Source organism: Urocampus carinirostris, chromosome 9 (assembly GCF_059441175.1).
Source record: "Urocampus carinirostris isolate Australia breed hairy pipefish chromosome 9, RoL_Ucar_1.0, whole genome shotgun sequence".
Taxonomy (NCBI): domain Eukaryota; kingdom Metazoa; phylum Chordata; class Actinopteri; order Syngnathiformes; family Syngnathidae; genus Urocampus; species Urocampus carinirostris.
Genome location: NC_142357.1, coordinates 10106930 through 10120245, shown reverse-complemented (window position 1 = coordinate 10120245; position 13316 = coordinate 10106930). Strand labels below are relative to the sequence as shown.

The window sequence follows — 13316 nt, the reverse complement described above, 5'->3', positions numbered from 1 at the left end:
TGAAACGCAACGTGTGGTGATACTTATTCAGTGTACAATAAGTAAATAAATGAAGCAATAACATTTCACTTTTCTACTCTTAAACATATAAACAATACTTGAAATGAATTTAAAAATGTTTTACTTATTTCCCTCTAAATATAGTATTTTTTATTTATGTTTTCATGATCAATCTTTAAACAGATTAACCAATCGATCAAAAAACGTCTTGAAAGATTTATGAGCTTCATAATTACCTTCCCTAAACATATTAATAATAACCAGAAAAGAGCTAATCCAATAATAATTTCAATAAATAGAACGTGCATACCTGATATTGTAATGAGCACATTGAGTCCTTCCAGCACGTCCATCTGCTGAAACCTTCGTCTGCTTATAAGCGAGTAAACCTTCCCTTGGCCACTTCGGTCTAGCAGCCAAAGACCATTTTCAGTCCCCACCAACAAATTCACTCCTGGAGAGTGAACACATCAAAATGAACAGTTCCTTAAACATTCTACACAAAAAAACGCACAAAATGTCTATCATCATGCACTGTAAAAAATAAAGAAAATAATGTTGTTTAGCTTTTTTTGTTCTTTGTTGTGTGTTAAAAAGAGAAAAAAGAGCACAATAAAAAATAAGTCACAAAAAAAAAAAACTGGGAAAAAATGGCTGTTTGAAAATTGATCATTTTCACTCACCCCAAATGCATTAAAATATACAGGTAAATGAACTTTATTAAGTAGATGTTAAGCTGTTATAAATGCATATTTATAAAATTCCCACATAAAACGGAGAAGTTAAAGACTGGAAGACAGGAAAGGTTATATTCATTGATGAGCACATGGTAAGAGTAAGACCATTTAATCCAAAAAACAACATCTTAAACAAAAAGACTAACCCCAGAGTCCAGCACAGAGCACCTCAGTGGTAAATTTCTTCTTGTATTTGCGGATTTCCGGACTGTCACTCTGCGGCCGGATATTAGTTGGGTTCACGTTTACCACGGAGCCCTTCCTGTGGTTCTCTCTCTTCATTGGCTCACCCTTACTGCAAACTGAAAACATATCGCCTTTTAACACTCGGCCTTCTGCTGAATCAAATTTGGTTTGAAAAACTACTCACTTGGGCTCTGTGGTGGCGAAGAGATTGGGATCAATCTTGGATCGATGAAGGAGGAGAAAGAAGATGATGAAGTGTTTTTACAAGCTGGATTGTTGAAAGCCTGTGGAAAATAAAATCAAGAGGAAAAAGGTAGTCTGGCAAACTCAGCAATGGTTATACCTTTGCACTAGCTCTCTCTAGTGGACAAATTTAACTAATGCACTCCTGTTTCAGTTGATTTAATTGATTTCGAGGTGGATGGGTAGTAAAGTACTTCTGTCAATAGTAAATGATGCACACAAGTATGAATGATTAACTAACAAATACATTCAAGAGTCAAGTCTAATTATAACATATCTATGTCACAACATAATCCAGAATGAAAAAAATGTGGCTCTTAATAAGGTTTAGCGGTACATAAAACAAAATGTATAATAGACATTATTTCATTAGTCACGGTGAGCACTCACATGCAGTTCTTGGTGTGTTGGGGATCGTGGTGCCGTTGGTGATTGTGCATAATTCTGTTCTCTTGTACGCTGATACTTGCTTAGTGCACTGCGAGAGGGACTTGATGAAGATGTTTTTTGCAGAAGGTCTGGCAGCATGTAGGTATCACCTGATGTCATCTGAGAATATTTTGTTGCAAAAATGTCCATGTTAAAATATAATATCCACAAGCCACATTGTGAGGGTGGACATTTTTTTTCAAACAGAATGTGATGTGTGGACATTTATGCTGGTTCCTCATTATTATAGGGACAAGACTTAGCAATAGAACAAAAAGCTGTTATTATTTAGGTCAGTGGTCCTCAACTGGTCTGACTTCAGGACCCATCACTCTACCCTATTTATAAACAGCGATCAAAATCAAGAAAACATTTTCACTTCTCAAATGTATCAAATGAAGGATTGTGCAGTTTAAACCAGAGATAGCGGACTATAATCACATTTTAAAAAATACCAGAGAAACCAAAACAATAATATTCCCTTTAATGCTCAAATAGCTGCGTTTTGAAATCCCAAACGCTTCACTTTTGTGGCTTTGTTTTCAAGATAACATCAATTTCTTACGTTATATTTTGTTTTCTTTATCTTTGTCTGGCTATGCTTGAAATGTGTAAACAAATTGTATTATCTTTTTCTGCATGTGAAATAGTAGGCGTAAACTAACATTTTCAAGGAATTATCGCCATCTTGTCACCCACTGTGCGGGTCAGATGTATCGACATTTCGTTCTGTATACATGTGTACACGAATGACAATAAAGTAAATCTGAATCTGAATCTACTGATAAATGGTTTAACGACCTACAGTTATTTTACATTTTTTTTATCTTAGCATTATTCTAGGCAAAGACCTGCGACCCACTTTTGGGTCCCGACTCATCAGTTAATAAACACAGATTTAGGGAGAGTGTAAAGGTCTTGAAAACATTATGATGGATGTCCAAACAAAGTCTTAAGTACAAGGATACGTCTGAGTGAGTGTTTGTCAAAGACCTGGTTAAGATTATGAGGCTGCAGGACAATGCCATCTGGGATTTGTTTGTGTTTCTCTCCTTTTCCATTGGGGAGGGCAAAGCTAGAAACATAAAAAGGGATGCAAAACAATTAGTTGAATGACAAATATATTTTTTCGATAAAAAAAAATAAAATTGCAACGCTAGCATGTTAAATTACTAAGTCACAAAGTTATATTATTATATCCCACGACATTTGACTCTGAGGTGGGTGGATGTACTATTCAGTGGTCCATTGTACATTATATTTCCACCAGGATTTCCCCCAGAAAGTCTGCTTAGTTTGGTGGTCAGGGATGGAACAGACTTGGAATGTTATTCATCCTGTGTCAAAATAAGTAAACTGTAAACAGGCAGTGGGATGTGATTGTCAACAATCACTCGGCGGAATAGCTTATGATACCTCTATTTTTGGTGGAAAAAAGGGAGTGGGGTAGTCAAGAGGAGTTGTGATGTTGATTGTCCATTAATATTCACAGAGAAGACAACAAGAGACTTTTTGCCCACTGGGCTTATATCGCAGGGGGGAAATCCTGATAGATGTGTGTCATTTTCAAAATTCATGTTGCAAAAAATACATGTACACATTTTTCTATACCTTTGTCATGTATTATTTCCTCAAGGCCTTTAGTAAAGATGTTAAAAACAAAACAAAACATTGGCCTGTACTAAATTGCAGTAGGTGATTCTTTTTTAGGGTTAGCTTTTGTCTTTCTTGTATGTAATGGCTCACCTGGTCCTCTCTTCTTCATCACTACTGCCATACTCATCACTGGAAGAAGAATATTCTGCAGCCTTGATGAATGGGCTCAGAGCAGTCTTTGTACCCTGCACGTAGAAAAACAAAATGTAAAAGTCAAGTCAAGTCAAGTCATTTTTATTTGTATAGCCCTTAATCACAAAGAGCCTCAAAGTTCTGCACAGACTATTATTTTAGACTATCATCCCCTGATCTGAAACCACAAAACACAAAGAGTGAATAGGATTGTGGATGGGATTTATTGTATTTTGTCTCACATTAAGATGCATTCTTTATACATGACAAAGTGATAATCTACACAAATGAAATTGCTCATCACACATTAAATATTTCTTTACTTGTAAATGTCTGCCACTGGTGTCATTCTGTTGCCGCCGCGGCTGCACCCGTGGACTTTCCAGCTTGAAGTTATCTGAAATTCAAAAACTCAATTTGTTTGTTACAAGAGGAAGTCAAAACAATGTGATTCTTTGAGGAACTCTTATGATAGCAAAATTTAAATACAGGCAGTACAAATTTAATGACATTCTAATGTGGCTTGTTTAAATAGCTGTTGTCACGGTCTATGTTTTAACAGCATACTTCTGAAACCAATATGTATACCTCCATAATTATTTAAAATAACAACAGAAAAAGATAAAAAAATATGATAATCATCCACACTGATTTGGTAAAAATCACAATGAACAAAGCTATTAAATAAACTAACCTGGATGGTTATTGCTGATAGATTGCCCGTTAGACGCAGACCTTTTATCCGTCATCAGAACAGGACTGCCGCTAGATGGCGACAGAGATATACATACAAACAGTAAATTGGAAATTAACTGCAATCAATTTTGCTGTTCTTGTAGTCATTTGCTATGCTGATTTCCTCAACATGTTTAATATAAACCAATATTCCAGAACTGAACCGCAGCTGATTGTCCTCTAAATACAAATCCTCAAAATACGGTAACATTTCTGACATGAGCTAATAGAACGCCTGATCATTATCTTCGAAAAATTATTTTAACAGAAATGATATATGTGTTGAAGCAATTCATGTTTATGGAGCTGCAATTATATTACAGGAAATTTACTTCATGACCAGTTTAACTAAAGTAAAGATTAACATAAAAATAACAGTAATATAAGAAAAAAATTGATGACATAAGTAACATTAGTACCGAAAGTTTGACAGTTTAGTGCTTACAAACGATTCAGTTGCCCCATTCAGTGCAAGTAAAACATTCATTTTTAGCCGGTACCATAGAAACAACCAGATTTTACCTTGAAGCAGCCCTCTTGTGTCCCTTCACCAGTGCTCTGCAGTAGAACTTTGATGTAGTTCGTTCCGGCACCTGGAAAAAATACCAATGTATTTTATGATAACAATATACTGTATGTATAATTTAAATAGGACCATACCAATCCATCAATCACATACAAAAAAAAGGAAGGAAACATGATAGGTGCGGAAAAATGTAACTGGGAATGTAGATTGCATTAATGCATTTCATATCATACAAATGTTCCTTAAAGCTTTCATTCATTTGCTCCTGTCTGATATGGATAATACTTCTTCAGGAAAAAAAATGTATGCAAGCAATTATTGAATATAAATTAGACGAATTGATGAAACGAAAATTGTAAGCTAATAGTTTTAGCCAAATTGCGTTTATTCTTTTAATTCAGTATATATTGGAACCATTTTTTATCAATTTCATACCATCAGTTAGGACATAACAATAATGTTGGAATATTATCCTTGCTCCTTACATCCAGTGGTGCCAGGTTGGTGCTTTTCAAAGCCACATTGCAATCTCAAGAGAGATTTTGTTATTAACAGCTCTGTTGACTCCATATGGTCTCCTGTTAGTTTACCAACATAACATAGCAAACAGTCAGCTGTATTGCCTTGACTGTTGTGGTTATTATGTATCCTATTAAACCCATTTGTAAATACGTAGTGTAATTTGATTTAACCTGGCGGGACAAAAACTTATAAAAGAAACACAACAGTGGAGAAAAACAAAAATAGTTGCGTTTTTTATAAAAACGGGTAAACAAAAAAAAGGCTCCTTCCACTCACTACAAAGCTATTTCCTGAAAATACAAAATAGTCTTTTTTGCCAACCTCATGACTCTGGAAACAAGTCCAGGACACAATGCAATGTGGACTAGTTTATATCCAAGCTGGCTGCTTGCCACGTGATCACAAAAGAATGAAACACAAGAAACTATGCCCTATTTGTTGTTTTTATAATGGGCAACAAAAGCTTTGTTGACTTGACTTTGTTTGCCTGCTGCCCGTGCGGTTATGAAAAAAATAAAAAATAAAAATAAAAATAAAAACCTTAGGTGGCATCTCAGAGTCCCAGAAGACATCATTGGAGGGCGACACTGCCACGAAAGGGGATAAAGCCGAAACAGCCATGTCTGACATCGAGCAGCTGTGAGGGGCATCTCGACTGGAGCGCAAATTAGCATTCTATTGGAACAAAAAAAGAATCAATCATTAAGTTCATATAAAAGTAAGATACATTATTCAAATTATCAAATGAAATTTCTGGGGATAGGAAGGATATATTCATATATCTATACATATATTCATGAGGCTAATTTCTCATTTTTTTCTACCAGCCGCCAGGGGCGCCTGGGCGGTAAAGGTAAGAGAGAGGTAGGTGGAATATATGTGTCGAGGAAGACGCAAGTTAAATGTAACTTGGTGCTTTGTGCACTCCCGGGCCGCGCGATGGAGCGAATTCGGCGGACGCGGCGTCACACGGCGCGACGCGAGAAAAGGCGACGGGCGTGATCGGGCTACCCCCGTAACTGAAGGGAGCCCGCTCGTCCGACGACCCCAGTAGCGCGGCGCGACGACAGGCGGCAGTCCGCACGCGGCGGGCGAAAGGAATTTGTCTCCGATTGTCCCGGGCAGACGTAAAATCGCCCAGCTGTACGACTCTTAGCGGGGTCGTCGCTACTTGGCGGTTTTTTTATTTATCGCGGGTGGTTTTGGTCCCCATTAACCGCGATAACCGAGGTCTTACTGTATATATATATAAATAAAAACTTGTAGTCATTTGCTATGCTGATTTCCTCAACATGTTTAATATAAACCTATATATATATATATATATATATATATATATATATATATATATATATATATATATATATATATATATATATATAAATATATATATATATATATATATATATATATACATATATATATATATATATATATATATATACACACACACATATACATATTCAATATTTCGGGTTAAAAAGGGACTTTAGTTGTGTTTGTTTTGACAGGACTGTGCAATACCTGGTTAATGTGAGCCCTCTGCATAGCTGGGGTACAAGGGCTTGAACTGCTACCAGAGCCAAGCCTTGAGTGCATCTCATTGGGCAGGCCTGCAGCTAATAGCATCCTGGCTATGTTTGAGTCCTGGTAATCCATCTAAAACATGAAGCAGAATGTGCTTGCCTTAGTCTGTTGTGATAACAGCAAGATGAAAAACATTGGCAATATAAAAAATGAGGCGAACCGCAGACATATAAGTTAATAACGCTGATAAACAATAAAAATGTTGTTCGATGGTACTGTTGCTATATCCTCATCACTTGACAAAAATTAACCATAATTTTATTTGTAATTATTCCATGGACGTGAAACTTTATGACAGAAAACCACTGGTACAGGGGTCCCTAAACTTTTTCCTGTGAGGGCCACATAACTTTTCCCTTTCTGTGATGAGGAGCTGGGGTCAGTTTGTAACAGAAAAAGTGTGATGATTGGCAAGCAGCCCAATCCAATCTTCCGTCTGGCCATGAAGGCTGGAAATAATAAGCAAATAATCCTCTCTGGATTCTTCACAGAACAAAAGTCAGAAAGTATATAATGACTTTTTACAAAATAAATAACAACCAAAAAAAACCCACTGTGGTTTCTTCACAGTAAAAAGGCCATAAAACATAAACTCTATTAACAGGTCCAGGATAAGCTTAATTGTCAGAACACTGGACCACCAGTAGCATAAATTACTTTGCGAAAAGGTAGTAGATGTTATGTCATTATCACATTATTTTTAGTCACTGTACCAGAGACAAAACTTGTGCATTTTACATGTTAGAATGACAATATTTCTATTATTTTCTTTTACTCTAATCTAAGCATTGTAAGTGACAAATATATTGTCATTTTTAACCAAACCGATCCAAAGATAGTGTGATGAATGATGACATCTTGTTCAGGTGGCCGGACCAAAGGTGGAGATGGGCCGTATCTAGCCCACAGGAAACAGCGGCTAATACCAGTGTTCCTACAGTTTAACGTAAGTTCAATTCAAGAGCTTTTTAATGCCTTTTGAAATGAAATTTAAGACCAAGTAAACAAACAAAAAAACAAAAACAAACAAAAAAACCTAACATAATTTAAAAACAAAACAAAAGAATACACAAACATTTAATGTAATTACATTTTGTACACGGGCAGCGCAGTGGTTAGCGCGTGTGTGGCACAGTTCTAAGGTCTCGGGAACCTCCTGTGTGGGTTCAAATCAAGCTACCGGACTTCCTGTGCGGAGTTCGTATGTACTCCCTGTGCTTGCGTGGGTTTCCTCCGGGCACTCCGGTTTCCTCCCACATTCCAAAGACATGCATTTCAGGTGGATTGGCCGGTCCAAATTGTCCCTAGGTGTGAATGAGCGAGTGAGTTGTCTGTCCCTGTGTGCCCTGCGATTGGCTGGCAACCAGTTCCGGGTGTCCCCTGCCCACTGCCCGATGATTGCTGGGATGGGCTCCAGCACCCCCGCGACCCTACTGAGGACAAGCGGTGCAGCTAGTGAGATGAGACATTTTGTACACATTACCTGGCACAGATTTTAGCCACCCCGCGACCCTACTGAGGGTAAGCGGTGCAGCTAATGAGATGAGATTTTAGCCATGGCAAAAAATGTTCATCAGACCATTATTGTGGTCACGTGATGTTTCCACAAAAGTAAATCATTGAATTATTGAAAAATGCAATTGATACATGTTACCAGTGAATCTTTTTAGTTCAAACAAATATGAATCCAATTAATGTGTTCAAATTATTAAGACTTTTGAAAAATTGGAATTAAGATATTTTAATGCCAATTATGTCCTTATTTTTAGATGAATAAATTCAATGCTTTTTAAGACTTTCAAGGACCTGCGGGAACGCTTACTACTCAAATACAATTTTGCACTATACTAGTTAAGCATGAAAATAGAATGCTTACTCCAGAGCTCTCTCGATGGACATCCTTTCTTTTTTTATGACTGGCGCCCAATTAACGCCAATTAAGGCCTTATTTTCAAAAGAATGAATTCAATGCCTATTAAGACTTTCCAAGGATCCGCGGGAACTCTTGCTACTCAAATAAAATTCGTACTATAGTAGTTAAGCAGTAGCATACAATGCTACCTAGTGAGCTCTCTCTATGGGCATCCTTTCTTTTTTATGACTGGCAGTCAACCTGGCTGCCATTATACAAAAATATTTCACATATTTTATTCACAAGCGTGAAGGGCAAGGTTGGGGAGAGTGGGTTCAAAAAAGAGCATCAAAAGAGAAGTTCACTGACTTGTGAATAGACAAGGCCACACAAAGGACAGACAGCCTGTAACACAACGTGAGGAATAAAAAGAGCTTTGATAGCTGAGGAAGGCAAGGCTTTACCACTGAGCGCTGGCAGTTTGTGGGGCAGCTGTACGAGGAAGCAGCGGAGGCAGCGGTAGGGGCACCTGTATTTCCGCTGTTAGCTGTTAATTTTTTGACAGATGCCTCTGGCTTTTCTCTTTGCCTTTCTCGGTCCTTCTCTCGTTCCCTGTGTCTGTTATCGTGCTGCAAGGACAGGAGCTGCGTTTGGTCTTTGGGAAGGGTGCGGTGGGATCTCCGGCCAGAAGAGGGCTGCTGACGCTGGCTCAAAAATTGGGGCTCAGACGGTGACTGGAGATGGGACTGCGGATGCTTGGCCTTAAGCTGAAGCAGCTGGTTTGGAGCCGCAGCTCTCTATGCGGCAAACACGGAAAGCACATATAGAACACACATCGCAAGGAAGGAACAAATGCCAGCTATTGAAAAAAACAAGACTGGTGTAATTGTGTATTGTATTAATTCGTGTATAATTCGCACAAGTGTACAGTGTAAAGCCCTATTTTATTTTTTAGAAACCAGTAACGTATAACGTTTTGTTTCACTTATTCTTAGCTCAAACTATGCCGTTGGATGCACAGGAAATCAAACCCATGTCGGGGAGTTGAAAGCACCAAATTCAGAATTACTGGACCTACAGTGGTACAGATGACCTAGGAAAGGCAATAAATTTGATCTCATTACAACACTATTTTAAGTCACCGTACCAGAGACAAATGTCAAGTTTTGTTGTGCATTTTACATGTTACAATGACAATGAATTATAATATTTTTTTTAATTCTATTCCAACTAGAGGTAAGATCGGGCCTAAAAAAAATACAGCCCAACCCGGGTATTGAAGGCCAAACCAGCCCGAGCCCGACAAATAAAATCGATTTGAGGGACAGAGGCTGAAACAAACCCAAGGACATTTTTGCAGCTTCAAAGTTACATTTTTTAAAGTACAAAAATAATACTTCAAATGAACAAAATCATCTACCAGAGAAACAACAACATTTTACCTGGTAAGAGGATTTTTTTTTTTTAACTAAATTTTTCCAGGTGGACTTTTTGCACTATCCAAACAGATGGGATAGAGAAAACTTTTAGGATGAAGCTTTTCTTTGGAGTACTGCACCAAAAATGATGTTTCCACTAGTTGGTGTAATCAGTTAAAATGAAAGGTTGTAATGTTGCGATGTTGCAAAGAGAAAGTAAGTATTAAAGAAAGTGTAGCAGTGAATTATAAAATAGTTGGATTGACAAAAAAAAAATCAAAAAAAAAAAAAAAAAAAAAATCAACCACATTTGGGTGAATTATTCCTTAAGATTCATATAATTTATTCTTATGGGCAAACTGATAACAAAACAACAACTAATTTATGCTGCACAGTCAATACGTACTTAGACTACATTAAACAATAAATACTTGCCACCTTTAAGAAAAAATTCTGACAAAAAAAGAAATACTGGAACTTTAACATTATTGCCCTAAAATTTCACGAAATGTTTCAGATGTCCTCTAAATGCAAGTACACGTTCTGGCATGCTCTACCCCTGAAATACAAGCATTTGAAAACCTGTACTCACAAACTATCGAAAAAGATAACAGTATTTTAAAGGGAATACTGTGCAACAGAACAATACAAAACAATAGAAAAGAAGATTGATGCCTGCTGAGGATGCCAGGGGGAGTGCAATGGTGAGGAAACAATCAAAGGAAGAGAAGGCAAGCGGCGTACAGTTGAGACAGGATAAGAAGACTTTCAAACAAAACTAAAGCGCTTGCTGTGATAAACATTTGTTAAAAAGCTTGTCAGAATCTAATAACTCCGCTACCGTACTGTGGACATCATGGACTTCACACTCTATCCTAAAGAAAATCACTATGAAATAGACTCAATGATGAGTTATTATTCTTGTATCACTTCAAAGTGCTAAACTGTCATGATTACTGATTGGTTGGTGGCGCCAACAGCCCTGGTGGCTGATTGGCTCCTTGCCACTTTTTAAACCCCCCGACTCCCTGTTACCGGCGACCGATCGTTGCGAACCTGACTCCCTGTTTTTTGACTCCCATACGTTTCCCAGGTCCGACCTGTTTCCGTTTGATCACGTCTCTGCTCCAGCGCCCCGTTAACCCGACCTGCTTTTCCCTCTTCGACATTCCTATCGCTCGCCCGAGAAGTGCCACTTCCGCGTGCCGGGCGACCTGCTCCCCAAAATCAACGGTCACTGGATCGTGGGTGCCAGCTTACGTCTCTTTTCAAATAAAACTAACGCAATTGGGTTCCTGTCTCCGTTCCTGGTTCCTGACATAAACATGGACTTTATGACAAGGGATAAACTTAATCAATCCATTCTACATTAACATTTGCTAATAGCTAACGTTTTGTGCACATTGTTGCACAGTGCAAACGTTTTTTTATTTTCTATCTTATTTTGCATTGCTCTTCATACTGCCATCTCACACATGCATGCAAGTCGCGGAGGCACCTCACATAGGCTTGTATGCATGTTATGTTTCTGTAAAGATTAAATTGAACCCTATAACATTCAAATCAAGTCAAGTTAAGTTCTCAATATTTCTAGGACAACTTGTCTTTATTGAAAAAAGCAGAATGCCAAAAAGGTTACCTGCTCTGAGTCCAGATGACTAATTGACACGTCAGCATTCCACAGTCTTTCTATATTGTCCTGTTTAAAGAATATAACACACACACACACACACACACACACACACACACACACACACACACACACACACACACACACACACACACACACACACACACACACACACACACACACACACACACACACACACACAATCAAACACAGTAGGCTTACAGTATCTGTGTGTGATCCAGCCAAAAATCAACCTCCCTTTAGATACAACAAAGCATATGTATGGACATACTAACTTGCACAAAACTCACAAAAAATGATTATGATATACTTAGGTCTAAAGACTGAGAGGTGGGATCTAAAATATTCAGAGATTGCAATATGGGTGGGAGCTCTTAGAAAGCGCCCTTCACTAAATATTTTACAATGACCTCTTTCGATTTTCAAAGCGAAACTCAGTCAATGGCCTAATATTTTGCACAATAATCTAGCCTCTTTGTTGTACCTTGCCCAAAATTGAAATAACCAAAAAACATATCAGTTTAATTGTTCTGTTTAAGTTTGTCAATGTTGATGTTATGACCTGCGGGTGGACCCAAACGCAGGGATGCCAGGATGGACGAAGGTGTGCCCAACAAAGGATGCTATTCAACAAAAACCAAGACCAACAAAAAAAAAAACCCGGTCTTCAAACAACTAAAAAAGGTCCAAACTAGAAACAAAAACCAAACCTGACATGATAACAGAAGACCAGGATTGAAAACAGAAGCGACCGAGGGCCCTCTTTACCGCCGAGAAGGAAAAGAAAAGCACCCAAGGGACTTTCTTCTTGCCACCGGGACAGGAAAATGTGTCATTTCCATGGCACTTCCATCCTGTGTTCTCTTAGCACGTCAGGTTTGTTTTCGTGCTTCTTGTTTGGAAACGTTGCTAGTTTTGTGACCTGGTGTGTTTTTGTTTGGTGTTCTGTTTTTTTTATTTGTTATAATAAATAAATACCATCCTTTGTTGAAAACACCTGCCTCTGTTCAGGTTTCCCTGTGTTTGGCTCCCCCCACAAAACGTGACAGTTGAACTTTGAACCACCTGAAAAACACATTCACTTAGCCAGCAGCTACAAAAATACAATATTCTTCTTTAAGAAAAATTACTTTTATCGATAGTATAAAAAAAAAATCAATCAAAAATGCTGAGTGTAGATATTTTTTTAACAGTTCATTTTCAGCACTAAACTAATGCTTACATTAGATAAAATAGTAGATGGTAGAAAAAAAGGGGAAAAAAAGAACAAGCATGGGCTGAGAACTCGAGGTTTATGTAAGCAACGTTCGCAGCGCCCATCGAGGCATTTGCTGCCAAGCTAACTTGCCGTCACAATAAGGGATGCTTGATAGCTCTCTCACCATCGCAAGTACTTGCACTTTTGAATGGTTTACACATATAAGCACAATATTTTGTTGCAATGTTTGTTCAAAGTTCCCCAACAACTTTATTAAAATGGTAAACCATACCTGATTCCTTTCATTTCGTGGATATCTGTCATTATTTATGATTATGTTGTCACGGTTATCTGATTCGTCGCCAAGCATAAGCCCTTGCAATTCTGCCCACTGAAAGGCAGCGTCTGACAGCTGTCGTCTCTGGTGCTGGAAACGTTCCAAAT

The 13316-nt window shown here is 38.0% G+C and overlaps 1 protein-coding gene across 4 annotated transcripts in view; it reads right to left on the bottom strand.

The window, feature by feature from the left end:
* LOC148359279 (mitogen-activated protein kinase kinase kinase kinase 4-like) overlaps positions 1 to 13316 on the bottom strand; it is a 69146-nt gene that overhangs the window by 16061 nt on the left and 39769 nt on the right. For 3 of the 4 annotated variants that reach the window (XM_088344492.1, XM_088344493.1, XM_088344494.1), the window contains exons 14-27: positions 13165 to 13299; positions 11663 to 11722; positions 9070 to 9402; positions 6691 to 6825; positions 5707 to 5841; positions 4641 to 4711; positions 4078 to 4148; positions 3707 to 3780; positions 3342 to 3436; positions 2589 to 2670; positions 1557 to 1715; positions 1108 to 1207; positions 884 to 1039; positions 311 to 454 (exon numbers count right to left, since the gene is read on the bottom strand). In XM_088344492.1, the coding sequence (XP_088200618.1) occupies positions 311 to 454; positions 884 to 1039; positions 1108 to 1207; positions 1557 to 1715; positions 2589 to 2670; positions 3342 to 3436; positions 3707 to 3780; positions 4078 to 4148; positions 4641 to 4711; positions 5707 to 5841; positions 6691 to 6825; positions 9070 to 9402; positions 11663 to 11722; positions 13165 to 13299 (1750 nt within the window). The remainder of the gene's footprint in view (positions 1 to 310; positions 455 to 883; positions 1040 to 1107; positions 1208 to 1556; positions 1716 to 2588; positions 2671 to 3341; positions 3437 to 3706; positions 3781 to 4077; positions 4149 to 4640; positions 4712 to 5706; positions 5842 to 6690; positions 6826 to 9069; positions 9403 to 11662; positions 11723 to 13164; positions 13300 to 13316) is intronic. The other variant, XM_088344495.1, reaches the window with a different exon arrangement.